The following is a 17,060-nucleotide window of genomic DNA, read 5'->3' as shown; positions in this document are numbered from 1 at the left end:
GACACTTCATATATATATATATATATATATATATACATATATATATATATATAAAATAAGAAAAATATTATTATACATGAAAATGATGTTGCAATACAAAAACATGCTAAATGGGATTAATTTTCTTCATGCAAAATATAATTTAGAATTTTTTTCCTTTCCTGAATATGTTTGTCAGATTTACCTAAAGGAGGGCAAACCTTTTAGTCACATAAATTTGCCAGGCCTAAAAATATTTTCATCTTTACTGTCTTGCATAAAAAATGCACTGATTTACAACAACACACCATTAACAATGAAAATATATCTGTGTATGGCAGAAAAGATCAACCTAAAGCCTTCAAAACCGACCATATAAAACTCACAGCGCACAGAAACTGTCCTGTTTGGATTGTTGCATAAAATATTAATCTCTGCTAATTTGCATATAATTTACATGTGGTGTACCGCACATTATTTGAATACATCAATTCATGACGACACAAAACCCTCAATAAATGAAGAGAAGTAAATACATAGAGGCCAAAATTGATTGTTTGCATTTTGATACCTCACAGACTCTATTTGTCCTAAATAAGGATCCCCGTACACCCGAGACTAGAGATATAGAAAATCAGCTTCATGATCCATACCTTTATATATCCCCATGAGACTGAGCGTAAATAATTTGCTTCAGGCATCTTCGTTAATGCTCCACAACACGCAAAAGCAAGAAACAAACCACTCCTAAATCCTTCAGACAACGGCACACGAATGCTTCTGCGGTCTCAGTCTAAAAACTGCATCTGGGGATCAGGTGGAGGTGCGATGGAGGTGCGGAGGCTGGCAGACATGGTTTGGCTGTGCTCTTCTGAGCCGTGAGAAAGATGCTGGGCTGCTCAACACCTTCCAAATATGGCACTGCTCCTATAATGGATGCTGCTCATGCCCCTCCACACAGCCAATCACGGCTCATTACCGAGAGGGAGAGATGGGGGCAGGAGCGCCGTCATCCGCTGATGGAGGATGCAGGCCTTGGAGAACGGCACAGTTTTCACAGCTCACCTTGTACCTGGTTTAATCATATGGCAGAGCGGCAGTGTGCTCTGATGACTCATGAACGGCTCCTGGTGTGGTCTATCTGTTGACGTTATCTCATCAAGTATTGATAGACAGATATAATTCGGATGATATTTCACCGGTATTATCGGCAATGGCCGATCAGAAGCAGGAGCTTCCTCTCGCGTCATTTCTAACATCAACGTCCGCAATGTTGAGGGATAATAAACCATTTCTGTTGAGTCAAAATTGTATAGCGGTGTTTCAATGATAACATAAAAAATAAAATATTTATATATATATTTTTTTATTATTATTTATTTATAATTATTTAATTAATACTTCTTTCAAATACTGAAATACAATTAACTAACTAAATAAATAAAATAAAATGGCTAAAAAATAAACTATACAATATACAATATAATAAAATATACACAATAAAATATATAAAACATTTCTGGGTTGAATTTCTAGAAATAAAATAAAATAAAAATGCTATCTTCTGAAACAATAAAATCATTTTAGATTTAATAGATATTTAATGCTCATTTATTTGCAAAATGATTTTTTTCTTCTCATTTGTGATTAAATGTCACCTCAATATGTTTTTATTTTTATTTGTATTTTCAGATTCACCTTAAAGGAAGATGAACCTTTTATGTGAGTCACACATATTTGCCAGGCCAAACAATGCTTCTCATCTTTAAAGTCTCACGTAACAAATGCAATAAATAAATACTAAAACTAAAATAAATTAATAAAATAAAAAATGTAAAAAATATATAAAATGAAAAGTAAATAAACAAAAAAGTATAAAATGGATTAAACATAATATACATAAAATATATTTAAAAATCTGGGTTGAATTTCTATAAAATAAAATAAAATGTTATCTTTTCAAATAATAAAATATTTTTTAAATCAAATAAAAATGTAATGCTCAATGATTTATTTGGTAAGGCTACTGGCCTCTTCTCTCATCAACATTGGCCACTGTACACTGTCACAAAGAAGTGTAAAATTAATTTCAAATCCATTGACAGTCAAAAAGAGGAAGTAGTTAAACTTCTCAGACTGTAAAACAAACTCCTGTTTGAGTGTAAATATTGACCTGTTGATAAACAGGGCCCAGGTAACGTCCACCTCCATTCTCCAATCAGAAGTGGGCGTCTTTGATTACACTTGCAAACTGCAGAAGGGAACAAAAATCTGAAAATAAAACAAACATGTCTGGAACAATACGCCAGCATTCATATGGAGATATCGACCCCCATGCAAGCATAACACGAGGCTTTTATGTGGCCAGGGGAGATGTTCTCATTTGAAAAACAAATGATAGATCAGTGGCTCTTTTATGAAAGCAATTGCCATTGGCCGGATTTGTTTGTGGCTGATTTGAATATGAACCTGAAGCCTTTACCATACGGCAATGATACTACATTATCAGGAGAAATATGAAGCATCTGCGGTGGTGTTTTACGTCAAAGCATTTCTTTATGCAAAACAACACATTATGGGGTTCACATAAACAAGGAAATAAAGTATGTGTATGTCAAATTATCTTTGTTGTACAACCAAGAACTTCTACTGACCTACTATAACCTACTGAACAACACTCAAAAATAAGAACAAAACACGGCCTTTATAATCATTATGTCTGCTCTCATCTGATAAGAAAATCATTTTAGAGACATTTTGTTGCATAAATGCATGTCTGATGCTGCATATAAAAAAAATTATATTTTCACTATTTTACAATAAACGATGTCTAATTGGTAAAGAATGAAGAGTCTGTCAAAAATTCAAAAAGTATGTCAAAAAGTTATTGGTATTTTTAAATCTTAGCTGACACATTATTTTGGTTTGCTTTTAGTTGACTGTGATGTGTATGTTTATTTATTGTTTGTTTGTTTGTATTTTTATTACCGTATTGGCCCGAATATAAGACGACCCTGATTATATCGTCTTATATTCGGGACAATACGGTAGTTGTGTTGTGATTGTGATCGTTGTGATTTACTATGTAACTGTGAGAAGCCGTTTTGTAATTTGAAGCTGTTTTTGCACTGATGTCAGACTTGTCATTCATTTATGAATAATTCAATATTTTGGCCAAATAAAAAAAAAAAGTAAAAAAGAATGAAAATAAATAAATAAATAATCTAATCTTTTCACAAAAAAAGATTAATTAAAATAAAAAAGATAAAGCCAATAACATTTTTTTTTCAAAATAAATAATTATGTAACTTCATATAGAAAACATTATTGGATTGTGATTTTAGCAAAATAACTTTTTTGTAATATATATACCGCAATATCATACTGGTCTAATCGCCCACCACTAGTCTTACTGAAGAGTGAGTGACATGATGGAGCCGTAATAAGCGTACATGAAACAGGATCCTACAGTACAGTGGATTATGATTAATTATAGACTAGCGCTAACTAGAGGCAGTGTGGTCGCGCCATAGGAAGAGTCTGCTGCAGGTTGAGGCCGGTGTCATGCTGATGGAAACAAGGGGGAAAACCTCAGACCACACCCCAAATTCTGCCGGGAACACTTTCATGCTCGTCATCAGAAAGGCAAAGCTATTTCTGGAGATCTAATTATCGTCACGTCAAGTTTTATTGGGAATATGAACACTCATAATAACACATAATTCCAAACACATCTGACAGATACTAAATGCATCCTGGAACTGGATGAACCAACAGCTTAAGTGCACAAAAGGGCTAAATCTGATGCAGGAATTTAAAATTGTTGACACAAAATTGTGGCACATTATGTGTCTGTATTGCTCATATGAAGGCCGTTTGTTCTCTTTGGTGAGGGAAACAGAGCTCTGTGGTTTTCTGTGAATTCTGGCTGGATCTGAGGCCTTTAGCTGGGCTCACACAGGCCTCGTGTGGCTTTGATTAAAGCTGTCGGCGGACTCTGAGTATCGTTCAACGTTTCGTGCTTTGCGGCCGCCGCTTCAGAGAGGACCAATGAGACGCCAAAGGCTTCACCACAGCACGCGTGCAGGATCCAAATCATTCAAGAAAGCCACTGGCCACAGATACCCCCTCATCCCATACACCGAACCCCCCCTCTATAACCCATATGTCTCATTTTCCTTCTGTCTTTCTTCCCTTGGGCTCTGGCAGGCCTCTGGCCGCGGGGTGTGGTGTGGTGTTTCAGGAGTTTCATGGAGGGGAAGTTGGGTACTTTGGTAAATCCAGATCTGCTGTAATGGGAAGTCTTTAACTTGGTACCATATAGAAAGATAAACAGCTAAAAAAAAAAAGCTTTCTAGACAAGCTAGAGATAAAGATCTAAACAAATTTAAAAAATTGTAATAAAAAAAGTGACTTTTTAATTTAATAACATTATTTCTGGAACAAAAATGTGTATCTCAGTAAGATGGCATTAAAGTGTAATTTACACAATACTGCTTAAAAGCTTCATAACTTCATTTATAAAATTATTTACATACATTATTTATATATTATCTATATATTTTGTATAATATATATATATATATATATATAAACACGTTTAATATTTAGGCTATAATATTATATATCTGGTTGGTTTGTATTGGTGATGTAATATGTAAATGATATGCGTGCGGCCCGTGAGACTTGCACTTGGACCATAGTGCGGCCCAGTGGAAAAAAAGGTTGAGAACCACTGGTTTAAATCCATAAAATCCTCTAAATTTGAGCCCTTAGTTGAGGGATTATAGGATTATTTAGTTGCTGATGTTGGATTTATTGTTTTCATAGTCATTGGGGATGAGTCTGAATCTTTATCTGTCTCTAAATAAATATTGATACCAGTAAGAGTCTGTCAAACGGTACATTCTAGAATCATTCGATGTTTTAAGACCCAATGCATGTTATGCAATAAAGCAGCCAGAGATCAGATAACACACATACATTTTCATCTGTTACAGTCTGAATCTAAATAAATATTGATACCAGTAAGAGTCTGTCAAACGGTACATTCTAGAATCATTCGATGTTTTAAGACCCAATGCATGTTATGCAATAAAGCAGCCAGAGATCAGATAACACACATACATTTTCATCTGTTACAGAACGCAGTTCATTTCTTAGCAACGTCTTCATTTGCATCTCTTCGCATCATATTACGATGATCAGGTGCGTGAGGTGTTTCACATTTGTTCTCGACACCGAATCGCCGAACCAATCAGAAGCCTGCCCTCCTTCACGGCCCCTCAGTCTCTCCTGCCTGTTTTATGGTTTGTTTTTGAATGTACTGAGCATGCTCCTGAATCACCGGCATAGGCCTGCCACGCTGCATACTGATGAACAGAATACCTACAGTACACACACACACACACACACAGCAACAACATGCCCTCCCTGTCACTGCGCAGACAAACAGGCTTGTGCAGGATCCCACATGCTTGCAGTCGCCATGGCGACGCAGACAAATTGAGCCCTGCAGTGGGCTGAGAGACAGCGCAGACGATGCACACGCACCACATTCGGCACAAAGACACCCAGCCGAAAGGTTAATGAGGTCCGCTAGCAAACATTACAGCATATTAGCGGCTCTCTGCCTAAACACGCTTATCTGGGCCTGAAATGTTAAAGCACATTGTGATAGATATGAGGACACTGATGCAGTTACGTCACTAGCATGAGTCTGGTTGTGCTGTGTGTGAACGTTAAAACCCTCACATATGCTGTCGGGACGCTGTAATGTCATGCCCGGGCTAGTTTAGACACGCAGCATCTCATTCTATATCAGCAGTGAGACACTATATACAAGCATGTGCTGCATACAAGTGTCTAACTTACAGTATTCAACTTCTGCACGTATGAATGAGGAGAGTGTGCTGTTACTTTACTAATTGATCAGATGCACCATTTTCACCTGTTGGAGGTGAAAAATTTCCACAGATGCACATTGAAGGAGGGAACTAAGCTGTATCTACAGAAGCAACTTGAAGGTGGACTGTTCTGTCTTGGGCCAGGAAGCAGACACACAGCAACTTAAGTTTAAAGACAGCCAGTGTCTGACCTAAAACCAGTTCTACAAAGACTGTTTCCTGTCTATTCAGCAATAAAGTCTGATGATATGGCAAGGTTATGTAATCGGCATCACTGTAAACAGTTTGCATAATGCCTGCAGATTGTGAGAAATTATAATAGTTAGCAGGAAAAAATAATAGATTTAAGGATATTTATATGTAAACATTGTCTAATACGGGATGCTGCAACAAACATGTTTACATTTCATAGTTTGAAGGTGTTTGGGTTAACAAAATACATATACAAAAAATATATATCTACAGTATGTTTATATATGTATATGTATACTTGTATGAATGTAATTTGACAAGGACCATTAATAATGTCCATACTTGCGCATCCTTGACTCTTGATTGACTATAATACAATATATTATACTTGGGGTTAGAGGTTTGTATTAAACTTTGTCTGTGCTATAGACATGAATGCAACCTCAAATGGTCATAATTTGCACCTGGTGAATGATAAAATTGGGTGGAAAACTCCCCAGCAATCACCTAGTAACCCAAAATCAGGTAACCACCATGCAACTACCTAGAAATCCCCAGAAACCACCTAGAACAGTCTAGTGACACACTGTGAGTTTTACAGCGAGTTTTGCACATTCAAACACCGCTCATGTTTTCTTTTAAAAAAATTGTAAAATCCAGTTTGTGAAACAACTATTCAAACTATACCAAAATCCAACAGAAGACATTCAAGGTTTACATGACAACAAACATTATATCACCCAGTTCCAATGTGAAATATGATTCATGACCTTCAGAAAAACCGGCACCTCCCCTCCTCTTAGACCCGCACAAAACGCATATACCAGAACAAGACCTCTATCCCATATTTCCCTAACCCCCCTCCACAAAAAGGAATTACAGGGAAGCTTTGCTGTAGACTGCAGTCCTGGGCACAGCGGCGTGCCACATTAAAAGATGCCTGTGTAGTCATCAGCATTGCTAAACATGATCCACAGCAATCTGACCTCCCTCCCACAAGAACAGACCCACGATTCCAACGACAATGATGCTTCAGTCTGACTAAAGGTCTTCCAGCATGGGCTAGACACACACACATGCATGCATAAACATTGGTCATTTCTACTCACACAGTGGGGCAACAAGCGTTTGGTGTTTTGATAGCGCATCGAGCCGTCGGACGTCGTCGGTCATGCTGAAGCAGGATGCGTGATGGACAACCCTGACTCACAATTATGACTCGTGTGTGTATCTCCCTGAAAGTGCACCCCCTTGGGGCAGCCATCTTGGCACTAACGCTACCTGATAACGTCTCCCGTCTGCGAGCCAACAGCCCTGCCAAATCGCACCAATTACCTGAGCTCCCCTAGGCAGCGGCGGTAATGACATTAAGTCAAGGGGAAGCCCTTCGTTCTTAGGTGCGACGTAAGCTCCCGAGTGGAAAATACCATGTGTTATGTGGGAAGTTTAACGGTGACTCACCTTGTTGGAGGCCATCTCGCTGACAGAGTGTCGGGTCTGCAGGGTCTCCAGCTGGTCCAGGCACCAGTCCAGCTCCTCCAGGGTCTCGGTGGCCAGTTTCTGGTAGGCCTCCTCTGGAGGGAGACAGGGAAGGGGATGGTCAGTTTTGAGGCGTTTGACCGGGCTAGCAGAGGCATCGTCCACGTCGTACACAGCCATGCTGGGATGCCCAGGGTGGACACATGGGTGGCTCTTCATGCTGTGCTGAAAAGATCAGGGCTAAAGGATCAAGTGCGAGCTGCTCCTCGCCCTCTGAAAACTCCAGAGCCGGTCGACGCAATAAAACCAAGTCACACCGCTGTCGGTCCAGCCGTGCAGGGCTCCTGGTGTAGAGCGCCCCGGAGCTCCATGCTTCTAGAAAAACAAAAAAGACACACACATACGAGCACAGAGATTCCCTTTTTAATCCGCTTCTACTGATTCCCAGTGGGTTGCCTGAACAATCCCATGTCCGTACGCTGGTTTAGAATCAGTCTCCTCCACAGGTCCATGAACTTCAGAGGATGTCTTATAGCTGACGCTCTGTCTCACAACAAAAGAGAGAAAACGCAAAGGGTCTCCTCAGCACCTCCTACCGGCTTTAACCCCCCAAGACAGAGACTCCTGTATGAAGCGACGGGCTTTGCCCAGTGTTCCTGGAGAGCTCGGGCAAAAAGAGCTTGCACAAGCGACAGTGAGAGAGCCGCGCGGCACCTCAGCTACACAGACATGACATAGGAGGCATTGCTTTACACAAACATGAGCGGCTTCATGTGAAACCACAAACCTACAGAGCTGGAGAGCACGACGCAGCGAGAGACGCAAGATCTGGACCGGAGAGCTGGAGCAGGAGCCCAGTTTCCCTGCAGACTCACTGCTGTCAGCAAAAAGGGGCCAGATCTCTGTTACAAATGTGTATTAAAAATGCATGCTGCAGTTCTGTCTAATGCGTGACACGGCTCGGGACTAGAGTTTCACAACATCTGAAAGGAAGATCAAATTAACCACAACATGTGTTAGCTTATTGTACATAAAATGTATAATAATGCCTACTTAATTTAAATGTATGTTGTAAATTGCATTTATTTACATATATATTTAGAATTATGCTAGTTTATTTAAATTATTGATATACATTTTTAAAAAGTTTAGATAATATTTAATATAATTAATAATGAAAAAACTATCTATCTATTTATCTATCTAAAATATTAATGTTTTTATTTATAAAACATAAATTAGCCAACCATTGCCAAATATAAAAATGTAAAAAAATAAACAAATAAATATGTATGTATTTGATTAATCATGATTAATCACATTCAAAAGTTTGTTTACATAATATATGTGTGTGTGCTGTGTATATTTATATGTATATATAAATACACACACATGTATATATTTAAGAAATACATGTAATATATAATTATATATAATATAACTCATATAAACACAAATATATATATACACATGTAAATATTTCTTAAATATATACATGTATGTGTAAAAAAAATAAATAAATTTCAATATGGGGTGCTGTGTGTACATTAATGAGGAAAAAAAATTAACTTAAATGATTTTAGCAAATGGCTGCAATATAACAAAGAGTGAAAAATTTAAGGGGGTCTGAATACTTTCCGTACCCACTGTATATATATATATTAGTGCTGTCAATCGATTAAAAAAAAATTACTAATTAATCACACTTTTTTCCTGAAATTAATCGTGATGAATCCCACCTAACATTAAAGTTTTTTAAAAATACTTTTACATTGCATTAAAATTCAATCTTCAAATTAATGTAGAAACAACATAAAGACAGTATATTTTTAATATTTGTATAATGCCATCTTTTTTTATGACTGAAGGCCAGCATCACTCTGATGTCTCTATGAAATAGTTGTTTCCCCTGATATTTAACCATTGATTAGCCATTCAATATTACAAAGCTATCAATTTTAACATTTATTAGACTACTTAAAATAACTTCTAATTTAAGTGAACTTAAGTGAAACAATCTTCACATAAACCCATTAAAATAAATGTCATACCTGTGCCCTTCGGCAAGTAGGAAATATATAGAAATTGAATACATTTATCAACACTAAATTCAAATATAAATACAGATGAATCCTTAAAGCTACAAAAGTTATTGATTTCCTCTTTTCTTCTTTTGATCTTTGTTTACCAGACATCGCAGCAGCTGGTTATTAGGTTTTTTGTCTGCTGTCCCTTTAAGAGCTGCCGATGCTGAACATGATGCAGATCTGACACGCATCTCTTTACCTATTCTGGCCCACTTCAGTTCTTAAAGTCTCTAATGAGTTGAATCGAGTGTGTTAGGTGAAGGAGACAGTGCTGGGCTGCTCCAGGACAGTTTGGAAAACCACTGCATTTCAGAGACATGTTCTTAAATGTGACTCATATAACAAATATATACATAGGCCTACATGCACAGATTTAATTGCCTTTTTGGTAACTTCATGACTTAACTGACGACATAACTACGACATTGCATGCTCATAGTTAATTTCGCAATTTGATATGAAATGATACAGGCTACAGCGCACGCCGGCACATTTGTGCGTGCAATTGAGGAGCGCACGCTATGAGCACAGTACAGTTTCCGCGCTCGTTTGACTCGCGCCTGGCGCTGAGGTAAAGTTGGAGCACACGTCTGAAACATCTCCGGTTTGATGTGGTCATAAAGACGAAAAAGAGACAGAAACAGCTGTTGTGGGTGGGGTGGCCAACCATAGCCCCGCCCCTGCGTTAACATTTAGATGCCTGATTTCATGCATGAAATGTGATTTCAAACTATATTTTAGTTTAAAAACAGGGCAAACAATATGGATTAACAGTATTGGTCATTTTATCAGTTCTCGACTAAAACAAAAACAATTATCGGTTATCTGTATTGGCCAAAATTACTGCATCAGTACAGTCCAAGAAAAACAGCAGATAGTATAAGCATACAAGTATATATCTAAAGCAAAAGCAACCCTAAACAAATGAGTAAACGTGCAACACGTCTCATCAGCAGCAAACAGCCACATCCACAGGAGTCTGATTAGCATCAGACTGGGGAAGATGGGAGAGGTGGCTTTACTCGTGACAGACAGATTGCTTGAGATAGCTACTGCTCTTTCATGTCCCAGAATGCTCCTGGGAGGTTGTTTACTTCAGCTGTATGCCATTTCAGCGCAGATTCATTCACTGCGATGCTGGAAGATTATGTGACAGTCAATCTACGCAGATTACCACTGAAAATTAATCCTCGTTATGCGATCTGTTCAGGGCCAGATTTCATTTTTTTCATAATCCTAGATTATGTCGGGGCTGTGCAGTTGTGACTAGTGCATTTAAAACCTTAACCTGCGTCACAGGATGTGCATACGTTCATACCGCACAGATGATAAACAATAACTCAAACTGTTGCAATTCTACTCGTGTGTATTGAGTTACACAGAGGAGAGCTAAAGTTACAAGAAAAGCATTCATCAAAACAAGCGTGACACAATCACAACACGCACTTCAGAGGTCACAGGATCTTGGTGCTTTTGTTACAGGGCAACCTTTTGTGGACTATACTGAGAAAATTTGACATGCTGCTCTGCGTGTGTCAGCGCTGCGCACACGTTTGCTCAACACACACTCGGGTCAGCAGCAGCTTTGTCGATCATAATTCAAGGGTCAGGGGAGAAAAACAGCTTGGTGACACATTAGCCCCACAAAGAAAGAGAAAAAGCACAGATGAAAGGTTTAAGAAGGGAAAAGGATGGGAAAATGGGGGAAAGTGTGGCATTCTCTCCGCCCCAACCCCCCCCCCATTTCTTTAGCCCTCTCCTCAAACGGCTGTCCAATCACTCTGAGCAGAATTCAAGAGCAGGGGTCCACTGTCCTTGCTGACAACATCTCCTCTGACGTCAATGGCATTCTTCTTGTGATCAGTGCGACACCAGAGGCCGGCCCCTCAGAAGCTGCTGTGACTGAGAGCAGAACAGGGCTGCAGCCAAACTCTGGAGTGGAGTCCACAAGAGAGGAACGCCAGAGACTGAGCAAACACTCTCTGACTGGATGCCAGACAAAGCTAGTTTAAAAATAAAAAAATTCAGAGAGCAAAAAGATTTTGGTGCATCCCTTGGTCAAGAAATATCCGGGTCATTTTTCAACTCAAAGTATTTTAAAACATTTTAGTGCATAAAAGCCTATTTGAAAACAATCAAAATGGTTTGAATTTGATCAGAATCCAACCTTAAGGTGTCTATGTATCCATTTATACTTTTATTCAGCAAAGATGCATTAAACTGATCAAAAGTGACAGTAAGACTTTTATAATGTTACAAAAGATTTCTATTTAAAATACATTTCCATTTAAATCTACTTCTGTTCTTTCAAATTATCCTGAAAATAATGCATAGCGATTTCCACAAAAAATTATTAAGCAGTACAACTGTTTTCAATTACATGATAATATTCAGAAATTATTCTTGAGCAGCAAATCAGCATATTAGAATGATTTCTGAAGGATCATGTGACACTGAAGACTGGAGTAATGATGCTGAAAATTCAGCTTTGATCACAGGAATAAATTACATTTTAAAATATATTTTAAAAATATATAAAATATATTTATCACAATGAAAAAATTTAAATAATAAGATAAAAAAAATAATCTGTAGTATTTTAATAGTATTAGAAGTATTATTTATTTAAATATTGTTTAAATTGAAGGCACAAATAAATAAATAAATAAAATGCTTGCAATTATGATCATAAAATTGCCTCCAATTAAAATGTTTGCTTTTGTAGTGAAATATGACTTGGACATTTTAGACTTATTTTTTTTCTTTCTGAATATATGATACAAAAAACACCTGGCAAACCCACATTTACTATATCCAGAATGTCCAAACCTGACGTTTCACCTACTTTGCTGCTAAATTATGCTAAATTCAAATGAATAAAAACCTTTCTCTAGTAAACGACTGGCCCATATAGCTCATCAAACATCACTCAAGCAGGTCAGAGCCGTGTGATAGACTTCAGATAAATCACTCAGAGCCACCACCTGGCCCCGCTAGATGCCAAACGGTTTCTGAGAAAACCTTAATGTCACCCCTCAGTGGGTCAGCAGTCTTAAAATACACAAGACCTCTCCAGTAATAGCGAGAAAGCAGCCGTAGGAAACAGAAGCCTCAGGCTGACGCAAACACCTTCAGAAAACCAGCCCGAGATCACCTAGACGCCACGTTTGGAGAGGCGCCCGTGTGAAAAACCAGGTCATTCTCGTGAGACTCCTTCTTTTTGAGATGCTTATGCCATCCGTCGTCAGGTTGCCAGGCAACCGCTGTCGAATCATTAGAAAGCAAGGGGCGGGACCTTTGTGTTTTAAGCAGCTGCTAATATAGAAGGAGCCGGTAATGGACCGAATCAGTCCATATCGGCAGGTGCCACTGTGGAAATTGCAACTTTGATTTTAAGGCTTCGTTTTTTTCATATGGCCTGAATGCACAGTTAGCACGTGCACTAAACTGGAGAAGTGTTGGTGTGAGTTGTGTGCGTTTCCATATCAGACATTTGCGTGAAGGACAAGTGATGGGGAGCATCTTGATTGACGGACTCATCTTGCGAGTCCCAGCAAGACGCCAACACGTGCTTTCCTGAACTGGAAGCACATCTCTGGCCGAGCATGAAAGCGAGATGGCATGCGTTTGCGAGTATCATGTCAGATTGGTGGGCTGTCAGCTGCGCCACATCTATTAATAACAGCTTTGCACAATTCGAATGGGGTGAAAGATTCACGAATGTCAAAGCGGGTTATGTTTACTTCTTTTGGAAGACGTGTTCCTCATGCATCTATATACAATATATGGACATAAGCATGCAAATGCCCAAAGACCAGACCTGTTATAAGCATCTAATGTGAAAATTATTGGTATTTAATGTGGTGTTGATCTGCTTCTTTGATGTTTCTCTTGAGAAAAACACCCCAGTGATCTCATGCATCTCCTCTACACTGTAAAAAATGACCGTGAATTTAACGGTAAAAGACTGTAAAAATACTACAGTAAAAACCTGTTAAATGGTTAACGGTAAATTCCTCTACTATATACAGTGAAAAACTGTATTGGACATTAATTTTACGGCATTATACCGTTTTTGGAAGTGGAAAAAGACCGTATAATTTACAGTGAATAACCGTAAATTGACATTCCCAGAATTAGTGTGTTACATTTCAAATTTGATGTTTTTTTGTTGAAATAACTGTTTCTTAGTTTTTTTCTTATCAGTTTTGTATATTAGGGTTGTATGTTACACCTAATGTTGTTAAATGAATGTTTATTGCATTATTTCAGTTTCATGTGTGTTACCATGATGGTGTTTGGTGTTTGTGTGAATAACACTGTGCACCTTCTATATATGTTATTATTTAAAAGCTGCTTGTGATGGGCTTTGGTTCATCATGTGACTTTCTCATCACCACCTGCATTTGGTGGTTATCAGTGTATTACAAAGGTACAAAACAGATTTCAGTACTTCAATAGGTTGGTATATTAACATTATATCAGTTAATGAAATTACGGTATTTAATTGTAAATTTAAGTTAAAACCTTAAACCTAAAACGTTGCTACCATATTTTTTACGGTAAAATTCCGGCAACCACAGCTGCCGTTTTTTTACCGTAAATTTTACGGATTTTTTTTTACAGTGTAGAGTTTCAGATCTCAAACCGTGCTCTGATTTGTCAAAGCCAGATATTTCAATATAAAATGCTCAATATTATTACTACACATCAATTGAAAGGGAAATCGCATGCAAAGGAGGTGAAAATAATTAATACACAGTTTAGACCAATATTCATTCAGTTTAGAGGTTTAAAATCTAAAGAATATCAAAACCAATTGGAAACCATACAAAGCATGTAATTTCAAAACTATTGGTCTTTAATATGTCCACACACTTTTTGGCCACGCAGTGCATCTCTTTTTTACAATAATGCAAAAAAGTGTATTAAGTTAAATGCTATCATTGCAAAATTGAGCAGCCTTGCTGAAAAAAAAAAGAGGTTACTGCATGAATGTAAGGTGTTTTGTCGCTCCCTAGAGGTTTAAAGCTGCTATGACAGGTTTGATCAAGAGAACCGAATCCAACACAACCAACAGCAAAGAACAAACACTAATGAGATCTCCATAATAAATATTTGAACTAAGCCTTCTGCTTCTCAGATGTTCTCATCCTAGTAATTGCATATGTGTCTCTTCTAGAGTTTCTGAAGAGAGCTCAAACTGAATTTAGATACCAAAGTCTGCAATCAAAAATGCTAAAAATTAACATTTGACATAGAATGAATGGGAAATAACATGTAAAGCAAGAGAGAACAGTACAACGGAATGAAATACACAGTTTAAAGTTTTGAAATCAAGTTAATTACTGTTGCATTTCTGAAATGGTATAAAAACCAAAAGAAACTATCTCACCTGTGAAGGAGGCCTTTGAGAGAGGAGGCTGATTACACATGGGGGATCGCCTGTGAAAATTCAGCATAACAAAAGCAGAAAGCATTATAGATAGCACAATACATTTGATTTGTTTCCTCTTCTGCTCTTTTTGCACGTCAACAACGGTCCATGACGATTGGAAAGCTGAATTTTTGATGGAGCTGCACTCACTTGTTGGATGTTCGATCTTGCTGGAGGTTGGTTAACGCTGCAAAGTTATTCCGTACCGTCCTCAAACTAGCCAGCACCTTCAAGAGCAAAGTAAAACACAAGAGGTCATTGACGTTGAGGCTCTGTAGTTTAGTTTTATCCATCACGTTTAAAATATTCAAGTTAGGACAAACTGAGTATTTGTGAAACTTCATTTCAATTCTGTTGAAATATTATTTTAAAAACTGCAAAAAATATTGTTTGTATTATTAAATATGGTGTAAAGTCAACATGACATACATTTCATGTCTTTTTGTGCATTATTCACATATGCATGTTATTCCAAAACCAAAAAAGGTTTTAACTTCGTAATCATTTATAAAAGAAATGAACAAAACGACTTTGATTTTTGGCTGACATCACCAGTCCAAGCACTTTTCACTATCCAGTCAGTTCCTGATGAATAAAATTCCTTCACTACAATGTTTCTCGCCGAATATCCAGCGTGGTACGTAATATTATGGAAGCAAAATGGGTTGCAAAAGAGTTTCCTGTTGACTTTAACAGTGCAGAAGGGCCTGGATGAGATGTATCCCAGAATTCGCCCTGAACTGCTTCCTGTGTCACTGACCTGTGCAAACGGCGTGACGATGAGGTCATCTCCATGACTGCAAGAGAACGGAGAGAGTCAGAAAATCAGCAGTGTGACATACACACCTCAGCTACACAGCCAAAGAAAACGATGACTCTCTTAACGCCTGATACGCATGTTTATAATGTTGCATGCATTTGTCATAACAAACGAACCATATCATTAATAAAAGTGCAGATTTTTCCCAAAAAATCAGATTGCATGATATTCTTGCGTTTGGTCCTTCAGGAGGAGTGAGATATGGTTTGTCTGTGTGACAAGAGACAACAAGGCAGGGACACGCTTGCATTAATGCTTTCTATGCTAGTGAATGTTCACTACTAGTGTGTAGACCACCTCCATTCATTCAATCTCACCGTGAGACTCCATGTCAACACATTCGGTTAGCATCACACATGCTGCTCATGTCTAATCATGTACAAGAAGATTTCACACCAAAAGTCACTTGAAAAGTGTCAAGTCCACTGAAAAATGCACAGAATAGTATTTGAAATACAGGAAGCGTTCATTATGCAACAATAGCGCTGATAAAGATGCACAAAGAAGTCAAGAACAAAAAGATAAAAGGCAAAAATGAGAGGAAATAATCTGCATGAGTTTTAAACATCATAAACGACCAAACATCAACATTTCCATCAAGCACTAGGAGATTCAGATGTTGCAGATGTGAGCAGCTTGTCTAGCTGGTTTTTGGGCATCAAAAGCCCAGTTTGGGTCATGCTGTGTCTACAACGCCCAAAAATGCTGCTGACTGGGTACTTAAATAATCTGATACTGAGTGTTCACTAGGTAGGCAGCAGCCTGATCCCGTCTCACTGTTGTTTATTATCCTGCCTGTCCTGATTTGATGGGGAAATGTGGTGTGAAATAAGGAATATGATGCAAAAAAAACCTTCCAATTTTATTCAGGATCCTGGTAAATTCCTCCTTGAACTGTCAGATCTGTGACACACCGGGATGTGCACATGCTTACAACACATTAGAGCTGTGATGCTCCTGAGGATACAGTCACTTTCCTGTGTCTATCCATTTTCCTATCCGTTAAAGGCCGTAAATTAAAGTATAGTACATTTTTTTAATAACATGTCAGTTTAAATATAAATTGTTCACACTGACAGTGATTAGATCACTTTAGCAGGGTTATTTATCAAGTTTTTTTTCTCAAATTTTCCTTACTTTTCATGTAAACTTTACTTGAA

At 37.9% G+C, this 17,060-nt stretch overlaps 1 protein-coding gene across 13 annotated transcripts in view; it reads right to left on the bottom strand.

The window, feature by feature from the left end:
- Positions 1–17,060, bottom strand: part of LOC107709115 (cAMP-specific 3',5'-cyclic phosphodiesterase 4D) — a 157,614-nt gene that overhangs the window by 11,500 nt on the left and 129,054 nt on the right. For 12 of the 13 annotated variants that reach the window (XR_001636452.1, XM_016513584.1, XM_016513591.1 and 9 more), the window contains 4 exons: positions 15,841–15,877; positions 15,231–15,307; positions 15,039–15,088; positions 7,539–7,651 (listed from right to left, as the gene is read on the bottom strand). Coding sequence is in view for 12 of the 13 variants with exons in the window: in XM_016513584.1 (XP_016369070.1) it covers positions 7,539–7,651; positions 15,039–15,088; positions 15,231–15,307; positions 15,841–15,877 (277 nt within the window). In the remaining variant the exon portion in view is untranslated. The remainder of the gene's footprint in view (positions 1–7,538; positions 7,652–15,038; positions 15,089–15,230; positions 15,308–15,840; positions 15,878–17,060) is intronic. The other variant, XM_016513579.1, reaches the window with a different exon arrangement.

This window comes from Sinocyclocheilus rhinocerous, unplaced genomic scaffold, assembly GCF_001515625.1.
Source record: "Sinocyclocheilus rhinocerous isolate Xijiao unplaced genomic scaffold, SAMN03320098_v1.1 scaffold101, whole genome shotgun sequence".
NCBI classification, from domain to species: Eukaryota; Metazoa; Chordata; class Actinopteri; order Cypriniformes; family Cyprinidae; genus Sinocyclocheilus; species Sinocyclocheilus rhinocerous.
Note: the sequence above shows the minus strand (reverse complement) of the source record. Positions and strands in the feature narration are given on the sequence as shown.